Source organism: Mytilus trossulus, chromosome 13, assembly GCF_036588685.1.
Source record: "Mytilus trossulus isolate FHL-02 chromosome 13, PNRI_Mtr1.1.1.hap1, whole genome shotgun sequence".
Lineage (NCBI taxonomy): Eukaryota > Metazoa > Mollusca > Bivalvia > Mytilida > Mytilidae > Mytilus > Mytilus trossulus.
Window position 1 is genome coordinate 37,017,221 of NC_086385.1, and position 22,196 is coordinate 37,039,416.

Here is a 22,196-nt window from a genome sequence, read left to right on the forward strand (position 1 = left end):
GCATTTAATTTTTTTCATTATTTTGAAAATAAAGATTTTTAAGTTGTTCAAAGAGTATAAAATGTGTCGTATAAAGGTCTGTCTGGTATAAGTACTTTAACTATATATAAGATTATCACTTTTCTATATCAAAAAACGTATGACTTTCGTATGATTTGTTATCAAAATATGTCTTGCTGACAATCGGAACAAATCATGTGAAAATTATAATGAATAGGTACATGTAGAGTCAACTTCCATTGTACTAGATTCATTAACAGGATCATAATATAAGGCTTTTAAATCTTACTAGAACATGGAAAATTACAAAATGTTATTACATATTTGACATATTGACATATTTGCAAATATTATTCAGCCCTTCATCTCGCTGTTGGAGGCCTTTTTGATACATAATAGAAAATATTTTTCCCAGATTATGCATCGAGTGACTCCACTAACCAAACTGCATGAATTTGTAACTGAAAGTTTATAAAATGCTTTACTTGCAATAACATTTTTGGTTTGGCCTACGATGTGCGTTTTATGATTTTATTTGGTTAAGTGATCAACAATTGCCCACAAATCTGTCTAGATTGATGTTCTGGGTTATCATCAGTTCTATTTAGAAATAAACCTTGTTAGGTTGGGACTTTAAAGAAAACAACACCTTCTACAAAAATGTTTAAATTAAAAGACGTTTTTGAAAATGACCCTGATGTGAAATAAATTCAAGCATATACAGATATTTACTACGTGTGCTTTGACGCATACATTTAATCTAGATAATACTTCTGTTGTCACTCAATTTATATAGTATGAAAGCATTTGAATAAGTATTCTAATTTCTACTGGATTAAACATATAAAAAAAGGTTCTAAAAACTAACGCACTGCGATCTCAGACATAAGTGTCAAAGGATAGAAAACTAGTGATTTTTACTAAATCGAAATTGGTTTTAAAAGGTCCAAATGATCTTCATTTGTAACAAATGAAATAACAGAAGAAGAGAACCTGCAAATTTCAATCAAACCATAAAGTTTCTAGTTACTCTAGCATACAGCAAAATAACATTAACTGAACAAATCTATAATGATTTAGTTTTAGACAAATTACTTTTTGTAGGCTGTTATTTGCTTTGAATTAGCTATTAGTAACTGCGAGTACTCTTTTATCTGTACTTACTGTTGATTTTGTTTTGTTTATGACATATTCAAATGTCTAAATATATCCGGTCTGTGCTGGTGTTAGATGTCTGTCTGCTTTTTATTGATTTGAGATTTAAACTGATATTTACAGCATTTTCATATGTTGTTCTGTGAACGTTGTACCCCGTGTCCAAGGTTAGAGTGACGCTATTATAATGATTTAGTTTTAGACAAATTACTTTTTGTAGGCTGTTATTTGCTTTGAATTAGCTATTAGTAACTGCGAGTACTCTTTTATCTGTACTTACTGTTGATTTTGTTTTGTTTCTGACATATTCAAATGTCTAAATATATCCGGTCTGTGCTGGTGTTAGATGTCTGTCTGCTTTTTATTGATTTGAGATTTAAACTGATATTTACAGCATTTTCATATGTTGTTCTGTGAACGTTGTACCCCGTGTCCAAGGTTAGAGTGACGCTTCGTGTCGAATATTTTTAAAAGTAATGTGAGCACAAAGAGGGAAAAATTCATAATCAGCAAAGGAAAAGCTTTTATTGTTTTCACACATCACGGATGTATTCGGTCAACATAATTAACGATATCAGAATCATTAAAACATATGGAATGTATTATAAATTAATTAAGTCATTAGATTTTCGATTCTAATAAACCGATTAGGAATACAAATCAAGGTTTAAAAAATCGAAAGGATCGGATGAAATAAAAGAAAAACAAAAAAGCGTTGTGATCAGGATTTCAGATTTTACTAAAAGCGATTATCCAAAAATCCGTGTTATCTGATCCTATAGTTACTGTAGTGTATATGGATCGGGTTTTGGAAAACCTATCCTGTCTCAATTTATATTTCTGCTTTTCTTTTCCTCTTTATGGCGTGTGGCTACACCATTATGAGACTAATCAGAAAGATCTGTTGTTAAAGAATACTTGCAAATTTTTGTTGATAATCATATGAAACAAATAGCTGCACATATAATTTGGGTTTTTTTCTTTAATTTTGTTTGACCAATTTATGCAATTTGTAAATTGAAAACCTTTTGTTACAGAATTGTTAAGTCAACGCCTCGAAAATGTTCAATTAAAAAAAGAGCGGGTAACATTTTACCTTCAAAATCCTACTGTTTTGGAGTCAAAGCTCCTAAATTTGTTCAATGTTTAAAGCTCTTCTAGATTTGCCGATGCAACCCTGAATAGAAAACTAGAACACACTCCAACCATCACAAATAGGTTATTAACCTTATGAATGAACAGTTACTCTTTTGATGATGGTTTTTGGATTTGTTACTAATGACAAGGGAATTCTTCAGTCTTTAATTAGTCTCTGAATATACAGTTTACTATCAAATTTACTAGCTTGACGTTAAGAAATACATGACACACCCCAACATAACTGACAATGTTTTTATAACAGCGTAACATCTTTTGAAAATACACTGATCAATAGTTAAATGATAAACCATCGCAGTAAACTAGAAATAAGGAAAACAGGGAATCGTAGGGAACTGTGGAACAGATTGTTTCGGAATCTGTATCTTGGATTTTTAATAAATATGGATATGAGTTAAAAATACATTTTATTTCTTTTCAGGGTAACATTTTGAAATTATGTAATGGATACAATAGAAAAAGGAATTATTAAATACTTCAATCCATAAAAGAGTCTGAAAACGTCCCCCCTCCATGATATAAAAACATAACAGTAGTTTACCAATGTTCAATAAGATGAGACACAACTCAATGTGGTGATTCCACAGTTTTCAACATTAGGATATGCCTCTACCAAGTCACATGTCTTTGTGTAATAGTTGTTTTCCATTCGTTTAATGTGTTTGAGCCTTTGAATTTGATAATAAGGGACTTTCCCTTTGAAATTGTCTTTGAGTTCGGTGTTTGAGTTGTTTTACCGTTTTTGGTAATGGATTGACGACCATTGAACACAAAATTCTAACACGAAAACAATCATCAATTGATTTCAAGTAGGAAATGTAATCTTGATATAAATATCTAACACTTTTTAAATGACTTTTTTTAGTTTGTTTTAGATTTATGAGTTTGAATGTTCCTTTGGTATATTTAGTATCTCCTTAAGTACAAATATCAATATCACATATTATGGCCACTAGTCCACATATGTTAAAGAAAGTCAACGTGCATTGGTCATGCAGATAAGTTTTTTGTTTGTTTTCTTGTAGTCTAGCACATTATTTAAATTTTGTCCACTCGATATGTATTTCGACACAAAAAAACTCAGTGACGTTCGTAAATTTACAAAACTGAAGAGGAAGTATTAGTTCATCAATCAATATGAATAAAATAACATAACTCATACGTTGTAAATTCAAATGGATGAAACCTGGTTTTATAGCACTAAACCTCTCGATTACTTTACAGTTACATCAAATTCGATTATATTTACAGCAATGCGTGAAGAAAACATAATAAACAAAAGTCAAAATATGGGTACAGCAGTCATTACTGATAAAAATAATTTTCATGAAACAATAATGAGTTTGTTAAACAATCAATCCTTTCACCATTTTGACACTTAGTCATTAATCTTTATGTTTATTATATAATTAAGAAATAAATTCTCAGTGAATAATTTGATTGAAATTTAAAAAAAATGTGTATTTATAAAAATGAAGTGAACATTGAATAAAATAAGTATAAGACTTCATCTCTATAATTTCTATTAGAAAAAAGACAGATATGTATATTTCAAAATGTAGAATTTTCATGAAGGATAAATCCTTTGAAACTCTTATGACATTCCAATAAAATGTAATATTCGTATCACATATTGAAAAAACCGTACTGCAAGTATATGTTAACTTGAATTCAATACATGAAACATTTACTGCATATGCGATAATCTTTAGTGACTTCATATTGCCCTTCAAAATATTCTTTTAGTTGATATTTTTTTTTCACCAATGTAATGTGTAATTCAATGTATTACTTTGCAAAAATAATTGAAATATAATGCCTTATTTGACTAATGCATGTAATGTAATTGTAACTTAATACATGCTTTTATCAATGGCATTGTAATGTAATGCATTACATTGCAATGTAAATCGTCCCATGCCATATATTCATCAGCCTTTCGTGTTTATTTAATCTTGACCCTATTAATAAACCATTGAGATGACTTTTGGAGATTGTCGATGGTTAAACACTTTATAACCCGAAATACGCCTGAATATAGCGGCAATCTGATTGTGTATCTTTGTTTGTCTATTTCATCTTATACAGTTATGATAATATGATAATCATCGTTTAACCAACTTATTCATTTTTTTTTTAAATTAGTTTGCTATTTTCTTTGTTTTTTTCAATAAATCCTTCTCATGTAAGATTGGACCCTTTAAAATGTAAAAACACAAAAATACTGAACTCCGAGGAAATTCAAAAAGAAAAGTCCAAATCAAAAGGCAAAATCAAAAGTCAAAACACATCAAACGAATGGATAACAACTGTCATATTCATGACTTGGAACAGGCATTTTCTAATGTAGACAATGGTGGATTGAACCTGGTTTTATAGCTAGCTAAACCTCTCACTTGTATGACAGTCACATCAAATTACATTACATTGTAAACGATGCATGAACAAAACAAACATACTCAAAGAGTAAAATGTCAAAAATAGGGTTACAGCAGTCAATATTGTGTAATCATCTTAATATCACTATAAAAACAACAAATGTAACGAAGAAGCACAAAAAGGCATACATCAAATTTAACATACTCATTTGGCTTTTCTTATACGACTTAATTTATCTATGTAAAGTCTACCCGTAAAAGGATAGAAGGTTATCAGTACTCGTGTAAAATTGCGCATTTGAAATTCGCACAGGTAGACATAAAAATAATTTTGTCGTTCAAAGTATGACGGCATACATACGTACAGAGTCACGTAAAGTAGATATAACAAAAAACAGACTTAACAGTAAAAGTAATAATAATAAATAAAATAATTGTGTGGTTCAAAGTATGACGGGATACATACAATGTATGTACAGTTTCACGTCAAATGTATATCCTAAAAACAGACTTAACAGAAAAAGTGTTGTTGAATAAAATAGTTTTGTCATTCATAGTATGTCAAGATCCATAAGTAAAAGTAATATAAAAAAATGAAAATAATTTTGTCGTTCAAAGTATGATGCTTTACATAACCACAGAGTCACGTAAAAAGAATATCTAAAAAAAACTGACTTAACAGTACAAGTAATATTAATAAAGACAAATAAAAGAATACTGTAACACGTTATTAAGATGATAACCAACGTCAGTACGCAAAATCTATACTTCAAGACCATCTTGTATTATTTATGAAGTTGATACGGAATATTTATCAACAAGTTCAGGGTATCTTCCGATGAACTTTTTTAGAAAAAGGAAGAGACGTTTTTTGACATACCCCTGGTTTATCAACTTTCTGCTCAGACACTAGTGCAAGCTCTTGAATACCTGATAAGTTGGGAAATGTATATTCCATATGCAGGTGAAGTTGGTATATTACTACTAAGGTGGGGGAAATTGATAATTTCAAAATTAAAATCGTCTCGTTTGTCATATATTCTGGTACTGAGATGACTGTGTATGTCAAATTCGAGATATAAGTCTAAAAATGAGGCGGAGGAAGCCGTGTCTGTAGTCTCTTTAATTTCTAGTTCTGGTGGGTATATTAATGGAACCCAATCAGAAAAGTTCGGATTGTTAATGGAAAGACCATCATCAATTTATCTAAAAGTGAAATTAAATAACGTGGCTTCTTTGATCTTCTTGTTTTTGACAGGAACTCCGATTCATATGAAAATAAGAAGAGGTCAACAAGGAGAGGCGCACAGTTCGTTTCCATAGGAAAGCCGACAATTTGTTGAAAAAGTCTACCTCCAAATTTAACAAATATGTTGTCAATAAATTGCACGTTGAATCCACTGATTGAAGTTTGTTAATACCTCTCTGCAAAATGAGTTTCAATAATGGTATAACTGATACTTTGCGGGGCTAGATATATATGAATTCCGCCATTGTGTTATAGTACTATCATGGTATTTTTTTGTTTTCCTGTCTTTTATTTTTGCTGAAGTGTTTAAGTTCTTTGTCTCTAGCAAGTCTTTATACCATTTGTTTTCTAATGTTGACATATTTTTTTGTTTTTTATAGTGATTACGATTATGACACAATGTAGACTGCTATGTCCAAATTTTTGTAACTTTTTCCTGTTATGTCTGTTTATGTTGCTCAAACACTATTGTCAATAAGATGGAACTCTATGAAACTGTCATGCAAAGTGAGAAGCTAGCTACAGGCTTGATATATAAAACCAGGATTTAATTCATCATTTAAAAAAAAGGCGTTAGATAATGGACTATCTGTTTTGAATTTTCCTTGTAGTTCAGTATTTTTTTTTAATATGCTCTAATAGTTAAGCAGTGTACCTGAACTCCCTTATGACATGAATAGGAAAATTGCATACAAGCATCTAAAAACAAAACACTAACCAGTTATTCTGCCTAAGGACGTCCCTGTCATTCTTACCAACGACTATCTGTTCATGAGTTTACATGCAGAATAAGTATGAGTAGTCCTTGTAATCACGAGGAAGTAGACACAAGGCTATTTCTTCATTTCTTCATATCAAAAGTTCAATCGAAAGGGGTGGTAGTCGACACTCATAATCCTCTCAGATTTTGTCAAGACACTTCAAGTAGAGAAACTAGGGATTGCATTTTGAAAAGGAAAAGACCTGTGAGATTGCTTTCCAAATTCACGAAATTTGTCATGCAATTGGCCCTTAATCAGAGGCCATGCCATTTTTTCATGCTTTAACTGGTTAAAATATGTCTCCACTTTTCATGGAAATCGGAAGAAGTCAGAATGGCGCACGTGGCAAATATTTGATGAGGTAACCGAGGTGTTAAAGTAATTGAGTAAGAAACCTGCATTGGTTAGTGAAGCTGATATGGAATTGAAAGATGCACTTTTTGTAGTGATGTACGACAGGCCCAATCCAATATTTGACATCAATGAATCAAGGCTTGATTATATCTATTGAATTGTTTGTACGCAAACAAAGACAGTATGACACAATTCAACCCTCCTCAGCACATCAAACGAACCTCATATCAAGGTGGTCATGTATGGAGACAGGCAGTCACACATGAACAACGTCTACCTTGTCCGATCGATTGAGGGGGGACTAATGAGCCCATAGATGGGTCGTGGCTTCCAAATTGGACTCAATAAGCAGCCAGTGCAGCATCTTGCGAGCAGTTAAACAAATGTGGATGCACGAAAACTTGTTTTGGTATATGCAAGTCCTACTAACCTGGTTTGACATGTTCAACATTGTGTTCCTGAAGCCTGTTAGAATGAAATATATCGGAAAATATGATAGAATAGTACATTAATCTACCTTCCTGATTGTTTCAAATAATAAATAATATATACCAAATGGACATTTTAATAGCATATCCTTACCACTAACATTTAACTCGATTGTATGAACTTTTACAGTCTTACCGGAAGTGGTGATTTATTTTTACAATGACTGTCTGTTGGACATTTTTTTATGTCATTTTGTTAGTTGTCATGACCTATATCACATTAAACAGGTATAGATCTGTTTTCAAATTTCAGATATTTAGCAAACTGATGTCAATTTTAAATGGCCGCCGTGAAAAAATTACCACTCTAATATGTTAAAGAACACCCTTGAAATGGTATTTGCCAATTCCTATACTTGTATTACCATTTGCATGATTTTTTTAAAAATTTCGGTGCTAAGCCGCCCCACTATAAGGGGAAATAAATTCTCTATTTAATGACACGAACGTATAAACAAGAACTTTACAAAAGCAAAAATCATCTTCTTTAAATTTACGAGACAATTCAATAAAAAAAATCATTTTATTTGTGGTTACAATAATTGACATTAAACATGTTAAATAAATGATAGAGTACACGCCGACATGTACATTAAACATGTTTGTGTAATTGATAAAGGAAAGGAACAATTTTTATCGATTGTCCTTATGCATTAAGTTTTGCAACATAAGACGCAATATTTATATATTTTTTGGGGAATCTGCGGCTTGAAATGAAGATCCACCGAGTTTTTTCACATTTTTGTCATTTTACTTTTTACTACAACTTAAAATAAAAATAACACCCATAACTATATAACAATTCATCGTAAACATGAAAGAGGCAAAATTGATCCTCTTCTTTGAAAAGAAATGTCATTGTCTTTTTTAGGTAGGTAAATAATAAAATGTTCTGGGACAAAGTACTCTTTTGTGTTGCGATGTGAGAAAATCTACACGACTTTGTACAACATAACATTTCCTCCATCGGTGCATATCACCACAATTCTTTTAACCTTGTCATAATACACGGTTCTCGGATTTATAATTCCATCCATTTTTGTAAGTAACGTCGTATTGGTCTTCCCGTCATGTTGTATTATTGTTAGATTATCTGAAAAATAACTTACAACGAAAATATTATTGTAATTATCTTCTGTTATACCTCTAGGAAAATCCATGTTGTCATTTTGGAGCTGCCATAATTCTAATCCATTCAAATCACAACAATGTATTTTGTCGGTGTCTAAATCTGAGTAAACTATCCTGTCTCTGCTCGCACATATGCGATTCATATCATAGGATGCTGTTTGTATTGTGTTTATGTTTCTTCCAAATAAATCCAGGACTTGCACACTGTCCCCGTGTACTACGTAAAGTTTCCCATCCGCGTGAGATACTCCCGAGCTTTTTTTTTGTAAACTGATTTTCATCTCAACGTTGAAAGTATTACTATGAATTATTTCTATAAAAGTTGCGTCACTGTACGTCACAACAATACGATCACGATCTATAACATCAATAGCGAATGGCTGCCCAGTGACTTGGATGTCACGAATGTGTTCACCTGTATCACTGTATTCTATTAAAAGTTTTTCCTCTGTAGCATTGGCCATCACCAAATTACCATTATGCAATATGACACAACCTGAAATATAAATGTTACTTTCCTTTTTTATTTGAAATGAATGACTTAATTGAAGTTGTATGTCGGAGATGTTTCTAGATTTTGAGATGTCGATATCAATTTGAGCTTGATCGAATTTTTGGTCTCTGAAATCAAGGTTGGTGGCGGATTCTGATACCTTTAATTTACCAAAGTCCTGAACATCGTTGGCCAGTTTTTCGATCAGGCTATGAATTGATACTGTCAATTCGTAGTTCTTGGCAGCACCGATTTCGCTTTTGATGGACTCTATCTCGTGTGTAATCCGCTTAGTGACCTGGCGCGTTCCCAGAAACACTTGTATGTCAGAAGAAAACTGTTTCATATGTGTTGTTTGTTCCCAAAGTTTGGTAAGCATTTCTTCTGTTGATTTAAGCTTCTGAAGGATTTGGATATATTTTGATTTACATGTGTCAGATGAAGATCTTAGTTCGTATACCAATTTTTCCTGTAACTTGTCTAGGTGGCTATTTATGTTCGTTCTCGTTTCATGAACCATGGTTTTAATCTCCAGTTCTTGTTTTTTTAGTTCATTTGAAGCAGATTCACGATTCTTGATGCATTGTTTCACGTTACGTAAAGTTCCGTTAATCGTCTCTTCCAGGTCAGATAATGCAGTTGATTGTCTTGCATTTGCTGAGTTGGCACTAATAGGTATAACATCGGAACATGCCTTATGGTTTGACGGAACGCACGCTACACAGAGGACTTCGTCATGACTTTTACAGAACCATTCCAGGTTTTCGCCATGATGCTCACATATCTGGGATATAGAAACATGTTCAATCTTGCGGTAATCTTCTATGGATATAACCTGATGGTTTCTTGAGGATTTGCTTTTTCTGTGAGCCTTTTCACAATCGTTACATAAACCTTCTTCACATCTAGTGCACCATCTCCAAGCATCCTTAATGACATCATCAAAGCCACATGGACCACATGGTATATGTTTTCCTGAAGCCATAACAACTTCCTGAAAACAATGGGGAAAATAATTTTATATATATAAATAATAAATATAGCTTTGGTTTTCTTATTCATTTAGAGGGCACTCCCCCACTAAATCTACGTTAATTTAATATGAAGATAATTTTTTCAAAACTTTGAACAGTTTTGTCGAGCCTGCGACTATTGTCGCAAAACGCTCGACATAGGGAAAGTGATTTGGCGGGCGGCGTATGTTATTTTCTTGAAAGCATTATATCTGAAAATGTGAAAGACCTGGATGCTTCATACTTTTAATAGAGATGCCTTATGTTACGAAGTTTCCGTCGGTCACATGTCCATTGCCATTGACCTCATTTTCATGGTTCAGTGACTACTTGAAAAATGTCAAGATTTTTTGTTATGTTTATTTCTCTCTGAGTAATAGTATAACTATATTTCATGTATCAGAAAACAAGGTTAGTTTTTGGTGGTCAAGTCCATTTCTCGGATACAATAACCAATATATAAAGTATATTCAGTGTATGGAAGAACTGTAAGGTGTACATGTCCATCTGGTAGTTGTCATCTGGCCTTGACCTAATTTTTTATGGTTCAGTGGTTATAGTTAACTTTTTAAGTTTTGGTCTGTTTTTCTTATACTATATGCAATACTAATAGTTTTACTATGTTTGGTGTCTGGAAATATTTTTTAATGTACATGGCAGTCACACAGGTTTTGTTTTACCTTGACCTCATTTTTAGGTTCATTGCTCATTGTTAAGTTTTTGTGTTTTGGTCTGTCTTTCTTAAACTGTATGAAAAAGGTCAACTATTCTTTTTGGTATGGAAGAATCGTAAGCTGTTTATGCCTACCTGGTATGGTGCATCTGACCTTGACCTAATGTTCATGGTTCAGTGGGTATAGTTACGTTTTTTAGTTTTGGTCTGTTTTTCTTATACTATATGCAATACTGATAGATTTACTTTATTTGGTGTCTGGAAATATTCTTTAATGTACATGACAGTCACGCAGGATTTGTTTTACCTTGACCTCATTTTTAGGTTCATTGCTCAGTGTTAAGTTTTTGTGTTTTGACCTGTTTTTCTTAAACTATATGCAAAAGGTCAACTATATTTTTTGTATGGAAGAAATTATAAGCTGTTTATGTCTACCTGGTATGGTTCATCTGACCTTGACCTCATTTTCATGGTTCTGTGGTTAATGTTTAGTTTTTTCTTGTTTGAGTCTGGTTTAGTAGAAACTATCAGAAATATGTCTACTATATTAAGTGTATTGAATGATGGTAAGGTGTACATTTCTGGTTTGGTTTGTATGACCTTGACTTCATTTTCCTGGATCGTGTTTAACTTATGTGGGACTTGTTGCAAAGCTTTATATTTCTGACTATTAACATAATATCAATGATAAGTTGAGAACGCCAGACATTTCAGTCTGTGCACTCTTGTGTTGGAAATTTCTGAATCCGATTCTATATGTAAATATTGTTAAACATTAAATGCGACTCACTACACAAGGCTTATGTCGAGTGAATCACATTTTGCTTTAAGCAGCTTATATTGTACATTATAAATATGATGAAAATCCGAATATGTATTGGGATGAAAACGTCTATACGTGTATTTATTTGTATAATCGAAGCAGTTATTTTCCTTTGTTTCACCATAAAATTGGAAGATGACACGATAAGTTAAGGTCAAAATTTTTAACATTTGGTCAATCATTATGACATCGGTGATAACGCCCAGATAAAAGATAATAAGACGTATTTGACGTCACAAGGCAGAGATATGCATGTTTAAGAAGAATTGAGGAGAGACGTAGACAGTTGATACGTAGACGTAGACACCGAAAAACGCATATATTGAATTCATCAAATAAGAACGAATTTTTGCTTCTAAGTAAGGAAATAGATAGAGAGGGGTTGACTGATCAATCACAATCTAGTTTACTTCACTTTACGTCACATATTTTAGAAAATTAAAATCAATGATCATTTTACAGGTGAGGTTTTTGTCTACAAATATACTGGAAAAGATAGGAAAATTATTTAACTGGGAAATATTTTTATTAGGTTATTATTGCAGAGTGTATTTTATTTCTTTCATTAAATAGTTATTTTACAATATGCGTTTTGCCTGAACTGGATTCACTGTTCGGCCATATTCCAGTTAACTGTTCTGGCTTAAAAACGTACAAGCAAAGTTTGTAATACATCATCTAGCTGCAGATTCTATTGATGCAACGTGTTGATTTAGTAACTATAAAAATTAGCAGAACTAAAAAAAATGTGGGGGTCAAGTGACAAACCTTTTTGATGATTCATAACAACAGAATTAGTGTGTTCGAATAACAATTTTTACTAGAAGTACTTGACCACAGACTTTTCAAGTGGACTTTAAAAATTCATAACTAAATAAATGTTTCATTTTTAATTTGTTATATTAGGGTTATTAGTCTTAAAAATATTATTTTTCAAACCAACCCTTTGAAGACCACGTTTGTTGAAATAACTATATTCATTCAATTGGATCTCATCAGAAAATAACTATACATTGCATACTCGGAATAATGTGAATGGGGTGTAATACAGCAAGGCATCACTCTAGTATCTAGTGGGGAATATATCGAATTCTGGGAGGAGTTAAACCCGTTCGTTCGTTATAGACCAGTTCATCTATATACAGGTGTTTTGGGATAAACTGTTCAATAAAGTGTACAGTTATGGTCATAGGTCTGGTTAAAATATATAAATACTGTATGTAAAATTGAGAATGAAAATAGGGAATGTGTCAAAGAGGCAATAACCCGACCAAAGAGCAAATGTGTATTCGCGCAAAACAAATAATGAGACAAAATCGTAGATTTTCTCGTAAAGCAAAATTTAAAACGAGATTTGTCACATTTTGGAATTTGTGGATATGAAAGTAAAACTATGATGACATCAGTTGCAACATATTCATATGTCTTTATTTCTATCTTACATTCCAAAAGTTTTTTTTAGGGCGGAAGCACATATAGATCATATATATCTAAAACTAGTTTTTCTCCAATATCGTACACTCAGTTATTTTGTATACTTGTTTGATTTGGCGTGACTGATAGGGGATTAGTAAGTATATTATGAACAACAATCAGCCTTATCACACACATCTTCCAATAGACTGATCTTTTGAAAATTGAAACGTAAGTTCCGCCCGATCAGTTGAAATAACATAAGTAATATATATGTGTGTATACTACAGAAAACAAATTAAGTAGTACATGTTCGTCCATTTTTGCAAGAACAGATTGCGCAGATAAAAATAGTGGTGGAATCTTATCTTGGACAAAAGTGGGAACGAGCGGGTGGACAGACGCATAATAGAACTGGCTTCTATTCTGTATGCATACCCACTTTCGAAATGGTGTAATATCAATATAAAAAATATTAAGGGGCTTTATCATTGAGATAAACAAAATAAGATATTATTTTCGTTTTGATCATTCATTAATGCAAGACACAAAGTAAAATACTGATCTGCTTTTAGCAACCAGTTTGGTTCAGTTTAGTTGGATATAGGTTACGCATGATTTCATCTGTTTAAGGGAAAAGCATGTCAGCGTTAACAGTGATACAAGGATGTGACATTTGGTGTTCTAATTCGATCAACATAATATTCCTTTACAAGTTAAGATGATAATAAAACTTACGTTTCACCTCCAATTTGAAACCAAACATACCAAGACGAATCCAACAAAATTAAAAACAAATTAGTGAAAGATATTATCGAGTCCATGCAAAGTTAGTTGTTTATTTTAGACTTTTTGCAACTTGGATAGATACTGCCCCTTCAATGTCAGCAGAGAGAACTTGATATTATATGTTTGATCATTTCTCATGTGCTTACAAACAATCATCCCAATAAAGGCAACATTCGTTTATATTACGGATTACAAATGTATCGAGGTTTGTGATTGGATAACAACATAGAGATGTCAGTATATATTCAGAAAACTGCCGGGGTATATACGACGTTTTTATCCCCAATTGGAACCTCAAAAACGTCATTATAACACCGGTTACTATGTGACGCAGTCAAAAGATATCAGACTGTCAAAGGCTCACAGAGGGAAACTAATGATGTGCTTCAGTCAATAAAAAAATTTGATACAAAATCACGCAATTTACACATTTTAAAAAATACTTAAATTCAATATCAAAGTGTTATCATAAATTATTACATACACGATAAAATTATGTTCACAGGAATTATAAAATCCTTCACGTATGCCGAACATATTAGGTTTTTTTTTTTCAATATATATCCTCTGTTGTCAACAAATACCTGCACTGGAAAATAACATTAAGTCAGGGGTAATCCGTAATATATGTGTAATTCAGGTCTCAGAAAGGGTATATACTGTGACATTCCCGGCTTAGGGCTTATATCCCCTTCGTCTTCGGCTCAGGGGATATAAACTCTAATCCGTGAATATCACAGTATATACCCTGTCTGACACCTGAATAATATATAATACTTCAGTTAATCAGAACATCAAATTTTGATCTAAAAATATGCGACTTTCTATACACGAACGAAATATTTTGAACAAGGAAGTTGATTGAAGTACAAATTTTCCCAATTCAACTTTGTATTTTCAATGAAACAGAACATTTTAAGAAATATATCATGTATAACTTTTTCGCAATTCATATGATATCAGCAAAAATAACAAGGAATTTGAAATACAAAGTTAAAGTTTACCTGGTTTTCTGTTACCACTTACTTTACGTATATTTGCCGGCACACAGAGTTTAGTTTAAATCTGTTTATTGATTCACGTTGATAAATATACCTTGTCATCGGTACAGTGACTTTACATAAATAAGATTTTGAAGCGGGATAGTTGTCTCATTGATAATCATGCAAGTCGTGAAAATGGCAATTGTTATATTATAGTTCGTTTCTGTGTGTGTTACATTTTAATGCTGTGTTTCTGTTGTGTCGTAGTTCTCCTCTTATATTTGATGCGATTCCCACAGTTTGAGTTTGTATATGTCAAATATTTCAATTCATCTTGTCCAGTGTGATTTGTACGGTTATTGAAATTACTACATCTCCATCACCATGATCACGCTTAGCTCTGATTCCTTGATCGTTTTTGGCTATGATTAGGGTCATTTTTGTTTAATCGGATCCTCAAAGTTATATCTTGTCGGATATTCAAAGATTTTGTCCTGTAGCAGACGTGGGGAAAAATTGTTTGTCGAAATATATTTCTGGTGCAAACAAATATGTACCATTAATGTTCTTACAGCAAATACAAATGAAATGAATGTCTGCATTCAAATGAAAAATTCTACACTTCATTACATTTCTGTATCAAAACATGCTAGTTCATGTATGAACTCTGGTGGATAGTTTTCTCATTGACATTCATACCGCATATCCTTATTTGTATTTTATTTCACAAAGTGTAATTCCGAACTAAAATGTGGTACACTACCATTCTGCCTTAACGGACCAGATAATGAAACCTGTCACGCAAGACATTCACTCAATGACACGCCAAATGCCTTGAACACTGATGCGATTGAGCTCAGTTATAAAAAGCAAACTAAGAAGCATGAATATTCTAATTCAATACAAAAAATTCTAGTAAAATGCGATTTACATAACATCTAAATTTCTACCAAACTGTTAGGTACCTCCATTTCCATATGATAATTTAGTTAGAAATATAACAATCATTGTTTTAAGGAGGACACGGTTCATTTTGGCTGTTTTCTTATCAGTCAACATGCGAATTCGTACAAAATATTCTCATGTAATACGATGTAAAAGCGTAACACGACTTTGTACATTGAAACTTTTCCTCCTTTATTACATATGAGGCCGTGTTCACATTGACCTAAACTCGGTGTTGTGTTAGTGTAACTCACACATAAACTAAACATAGTTACGTTCCCATTGATAAAACTCAATGTTTACATGTAGTGTAGATCATGTTTTGTCTACATGCAGTCGATAGTCGATGTAGGCCTTGTGTATGTTCAGTGTACACAAAACTAGACATTCAGAACGGTAATTTTTCCATTTATATGTAAAATAGAAACGATTTTTATATCTTTGCAATTTTTTTTAAACTATCTCAGGAAAATGATCGAGTCACTTGACTTTCGAAGCTCAAAATTAATGTATTTACATAATATTTGAATAAAGTAGTTAAAGATTATTCGCTTCTCAAAGTGTAAGACGCAATTAAAATCGTATGTTTGCACCATCCTACCGAAATACGGATTTAATTTAGTCCTGAACATTTTGACATTTCTCCGTATATTTATAACAAAACCGGTGTAACCAAGTCACAAGTACGTGTTAAGATCCGACTAGATACCTATTTCCCGATATAGTCAGGTAAAATTGCTACATGATCTTATGAACAGGTAACTAAACAAGATGTATAGATGTGGACAAATCTTATGTGAAACTAGTGTAGATTACATTAAACCAAATGTAAACATGTTTACTGTACACGGCGTTTGGTGTGAACACGGCCTGAGTAGTAAAGTAGTCAGCAGCTCGGTTTCAACAGTAAAGCCGTCTTTTAAGCGGTCTCAGGTAGGTTTTCGCTTTATATTTTGAATATCTAACTGGTGTTTTGGCCCTCCGTTAACATAGAAGACAGGAAGTGTACCCTTATTCCTTTTAGTCACGTATGTATCTGATTACTGTCTGCTTAATATCAGTAAGATTGATAGAATTACAGTTTTGATAAAAAATCTATATTACATAAAGACAAATATGCAACAGTGAACTTACATAATCAGGAGCCTGTAATTCAGTGGTGGTCGTCTGTTTATGTGTTACATATTTGTTTTTCGTTCATTTTGTTACTTAAATAAGGCCGTTAGTTATCTCGTTTGAATTGTTTTACATGGTTTTATCGGGGCCTTTCATAGCTGACTATGTGGTATGGGCTTTGCTCATTGTTGAAGGCTGTACAGTGACCTATAATTGTTAATGTTTGTGTCATTTTTTGTCTTTTGTGAATAGTTGTCTCATTGGCAATCAAACCACGTCTTCTTTTTTTATATTATATAAGTATAGATAAGTGTTGATATTCGAGGACAACAAGAGTTTAAGACAACTTAAAGGGGTCATAAACCGATTTTCACTCTTTTCACTCCTTTCATCAATAAAAATCATCCTTTTAATTTTAACAAATATTATATTTTTTTTTTATCATTTTCAAGTAAATTCACATATGTAAACGACTACTAGCAGCCGGTTGGATATTGAATATCTTATATCGAATAAAGAGCCGGCTTCTAACTTCATATTCATTATGTTTACTTTCAATACAGGGTAAAAGTAAAATTACAAAAATACTGAACTCAGAGGAAAATTTAATCGGAAAGTCCATAATCACATGGCAAAAACAAATGACAAAATACCAAAAAAACGAATGGACAAGAACTGTCATATTCCTTAATTAGGTACAGGAATTTAAAAAATTTTCAAAGTCTTTTGCCCTAAATACATGAATATATACTTTTTTCATATAATAGCTCATAAAACGGCCAATACCCAAATTGTAAGAAGATTTTAGATTTCTTTCCTTACGATTTGAGATTCAAATATTGCCAAAGCTTAATACAAAGTTAAAGTCCAAGTCAGCTTTTTCTCGCCATTTTTTTTCAAAAAACTACCCCGGAAAAAGTTAAGTAATACAAAACGAACTTAGATGAAAATTTGAAACGGAAAATCTACTTATCATATGACCAAATCAAAAGCTTTAATGTATGGATAAAAACTGTCATATTCTTGACTTGGTACACACATTTTCTTTTGAAAAATATGGTAATTTTAAGCTGGTTTTATAATTAGCCAAACCTCTCACTTGTATGGCAGTCGCATAAAATTCAATTATATTGGAAATAATGTGTTAACAAAGCAGACATACATAATACATTATTATGTAAAAAATAAGGATACAACAGGCATAATAGTATTATATTATTTATCATTATAAAAACAAACAAATATATCTACAAAGAAAAACAAAAAGACATATAGACAATACAATGTACATATTTGTGAAATTGAATGACACAAAAAGATGTTCCAATTAAAATTGTTATCTTATCTATTTCCTTAACTTATGCACTTCTGATTTCATCAGTTTAATACTATCATTTTGGACTTTTATTGTTTTTAATTATTTTACCTGACTACATTCCTCTACAAAAAATGTGAATGTTTTATCATTTTCAATCATTTAAGTGAATACTACATGTAGTGCATAATATATTGTACTGATTTTTCTAAAATCGATTACTAGAATCAAGTGCATTTTTTTTCGACCAATGTTAAAGGACTTTATACAATGAAACCGTGCCTCTTTCATTGCATATCAGCAATGCATTTGTAACCTTGTCATAATACACATCTGATGGAAACCGCAGTCCATCCAAACTTGTCAGTAGTGTCTTACTGGCACTCCCGTCATGTTGAATTATTGTTAAATTTTCGGAAATAAAATCCACAACGTAAACGTTTTGGTAATTATCTACCGTTAAACCTTTCGGAAACTTCATGCTATTTTTTTGGAACTGCCATAATTTTTTCCCATTCATTTGACAACAATATACTTTTTTCTGTTCCCAATCTGAACAAATAATCTTTTCTCTGGTAACATTTATACGAGTTACACGCATAGATGCTGTTTCTATAGTTTTCATTTGTCGTCCAGATACATCCAGAACTTGTATACTGTCTCCATAGACTACGTATAGTTTCCCATCCGCGTGAGATACCCCCCAACAATTCTTTGGTAAACGAAAATTCTTCTGAACGTTAAAATTTTCGTAATTCATTATTTCAATGTATGAGTATTCCCCGTACGTCACAACAATACGACTAGGATCAATCACAGCAATACCGTATGGTTTGCTAGATACTGGAATGTCACGGATATGTTCCCCTGTATCGCTGTACTCTATCAAATGATTATCTTTTTTGTTCGCTATGAGCAAATTACGATTCGGTAAGATGATGCAACCTATAACTCTAATTTCATTTTTACTCTTAATTTGAAATGATCTAATTAGCTGAAGTTGTATGTCTAATATGCTTCTTGACCTTTGGACGTTGATCTTCATTTGAGCTTGATCGAATTTTTGGGCTCTGAGATCGAAGTTAGTGGCGGATTCTGACACCATTATTTTACCAAACTCTTCAACGTCGTTCGATAATTTTGTGATTAAGCTATGCATTGATACTTTTAATTCATAGTCCTTGGTAGCATCAAACTCGCTCTTGATTGATTCTACCTCGCGGTCGATCTGCCTACTGACCTGACGCGTTCCAAGAAACACTTGTATGTCAGAAGAAAACTGTTTCATATGTGTTGTTTGTTCCCTAACTTTGGTAAGCATTTCTTCTGTTGATTTAAGCTTCTGAAGGAGTTTGATATATTTTGATTTACAAGTGTCAGATGAAGATCTAAGTTCGTATAACAATTTTTCCTGTAACCTGTCTAGGTGGCTATTTATATTCGTTCTCGTTTCATGAACCATGGTTTTAATCTCCAGTTCTTGTTTTTCGAGTTCATTTGAAGCAGATTCACGATTTCTGATGCATTGTTTCACATTACGTAGAGTTCCGTTAATCGTCTCTTCCAGATCAGAAAATGCAGTTGATTGTCTTGAGTCTGCTGAGTTAACACTTATTGGTATAACATCAGAACATGCATTGTGCTTTGATGGTACACAAACAACACACAGGACTTCGTCGTGACTTTTACAGAACCACTCCAGGTTTTCTCCATGATGCTCACAGACTTGGGAGATTGAAACGTGTTCAATCTTGCGGTAGTCCTCTATTGAAATAACCCTATGGTTTCTTGTGGTTTTACCTTTTCTGTGAACGTTTTCACAATCTTCACATAATCCTTCTTCACAATTAGTACACCATCTTCCTGCATCCTTTGTGACGTCATCAAACATACAAGGTCCACACGATATATGGTTTCCTGTAGCCATTTGCACTTACTGAAAGAGAAGAAAAAGTTAATTTAATTTCTTTAAAACAATCATCAATATCTGTATTTTATCTCACCAAATGCAGAGATATTTGAATCAAAGTAAAGAGTCAGTGAGAAAATAATTGAGCTTGGAATATCCTTGAATACAATATTTAAAACAAAAGTTCCTTAATTAATATCTGTATTTTTTTTACCCCACTAGAAATATTTGAATCAAAGTAAAGAGTGATTTAGAAAATAGTTGGGTTGGGAGCCTCCTTGAATATAATATTTAAAAAAAAACTATTTGTTTTGTCTAATATACATTTATACAGTCATTGTTTAATAAAGTGCTTTCCCTGAACTGGTTTCTTCAGTCTTTTATCATTCTTTACATGTTTTCACATGAAAGTTACACAATGTGCAAGGAAATAATCGTTGCATGACAGATTTTTTATGAGCATTCTATACATTGTCTTCTTTGAAATAATAGGATAATTACAAGGTATATTTTTCATAGTTGATTTTACCACTTTTTACGTTATTTTTTTTATTTATACTGGTAATGAATGTAAAGATGAGTACGCAAAAAAAAAGGGGGTTGTGATGTCACGGCATAGAAGTTCCTTCATAACATAAGTTCCAAAAGGAAAGAATATTCTGGAATATTATTTCGACAGGAATAAATATTACAATAAATGTTCCTAACGGAATAAATGGTATAGAATATTTGTTCCAACAGGTATAGGTATTATGACAATGTTTATAATAAAGTTTCCGTTGGAACTTCTGTTAGGTGGAACAAATATACGCTGACACCGATATTCCAGAAGGGTAAAAATTCCCTCATGAACTTATCTTATAAGTTTGTTAAAATATCAAAAGAATAGAAAAAGGTTCCACGTTACTAAGGGAAGATAAGTTATTTATAGCAGTTAAAATTTCTCATTGCTCCATGATACGTCCGTAAATAACAAGATCCAAACTTAAAATGACGGTAGGCAAACCCCTTTTCTGGATGACATACACTTTTTGGCACCTTGCTTTTTTTATAAAATTAAATATAGAAATAACAAGAGGAAATAACTCTGAAAGTATTGTTAAGTTGTTGACCAGTAATAAGAAAATGAAATAGTCACATAACTTTTGTCGAATACACTTTACCTGTATTGTCAAGACATACCTTGTGAACATTGATCCTTGTTTGTAGTCATAGGTCACATGACTCGTTATAAATAAGATTTTAACGCGCGAAACCTTTAAAATCTCGTTGGTTCAACACAACCTGTGTGATAATGTAACTGTCTCATCTTCTTTTATGAAACTTCTTTTTTTTAATAGTTGAATAGTATTTTTAATCCCGGTTGATTTTCGAAAACAGATGTTTATGTGTGGTTATGACGTAATCACCTAATCACGATGCATATACGCACTTTTTACAGAAAAAATATCTTCAATAGAGACCTAACAACACTGTAATTAAAGAAATACATTACACTTGGTCTAGTATATGTCATTATGATATATTTCTATTATGAATTACTAAATACGTTGAACCACAAACGTCAAAATCATTCAATCGCGTAGTGGTATTAACTATTTTTGGATTCTCATAAATTCTACCTATAACTTTTGGACTAGTTTGAATATAGGTCTATTTCTGTAATTTATTCTTACATTCGTTTGATTTTTTAACCCTGTATGCTTACATTGCCTATGTAAATTTTAAAACTGTTTGTATGCACATTGAACGACAAATTTATGTGACGTATAAAAAAAATTTGACGTCAGACACTCAAATCAATTAATGTGTTCGTAGATAGAAGATGTTTTTGTGTTCGGTTAAATTGTCGCCTTTTAAAATTGTTATACGATGATGACTGATGTACCTATATTTTGACTATTTTATTAATTGTGACTGTTTATTTAACGCATCATGTAAATATAACGGAATGTGATTAGACTGTTATTAAAGTGAGAGGGTTAGCGCTATAGAACCAGGTTTAATCCACCATTTTCTACATTTGAAAATGCCTGTACCAAGTCAGGAA

The 22,196-nt window shown here is 32.2% G+C and overlaps 2 protein-coding genes across 2 annotated transcripts; both read right to left on the reverse strand.

Annotated features, from left to right (window-relative positions):
- Positions 1 to 8,475: 8,475 nt before the first annotated feature.
- LOC134694346 (uncharacterized) lies at positions 8,476 to 15,299 on the reverse strand. Its single transcript, XM_063555351.1, has 3 exons — positions 15,231 to 15,299; positions 14,626 to 14,637; positions 8,476 to 10,161 (listed from the first exon to the last, which is right to left on the reverse strand). Exons 1-3 carry the CDS (start codon positions 15,297 to 15,299, stop codon positions 8,476 to 8,478), a joined length of 1,767 nt encoding a protein of 588 aa, XP_063411421.1.
- A 3,191-nt stretch (positions 15,300 to 18,490) lies between these two features.
- On the reverse strand, positions 18,491 to 21,358 carry LOC134694348 (uncharacterized). Its single transcript, XM_063555352.1, has 2 exons — positions 21,329 to 21,358; positions 18,491 to 20,173 (listed from the first exon to the last, which is right to left on the reverse strand). Exon 2 carries the CDS (start codon positions 20,162 to 20,164, stop codon positions 18,491 to 18,493), a length of 1,674 nt encoding a protein of 557 aa, XP_063411422.1. The 5' UTR covers positions 20,165 to 20,173; positions 21,329 to 21,358.
- Positions 21,359 to 22,196: the final 838 nt, after the last annotated feature.

Coding starts and splice junctions, on each gene's coding strand:
- LOC134694346 (XM_063555351.1), bottom strand. CDS start 15,299: ATGACCCTAATCATAGCCAAAAACGATCAAGGAATCAGAGCTAAGCGT.
- LOC134694348 (XM_063555352.1), bottom strand. CDS start 20,164: ATGGCTACAGGAAACCATATATCGTGTGGACCTTGTATGTTTGATGAC.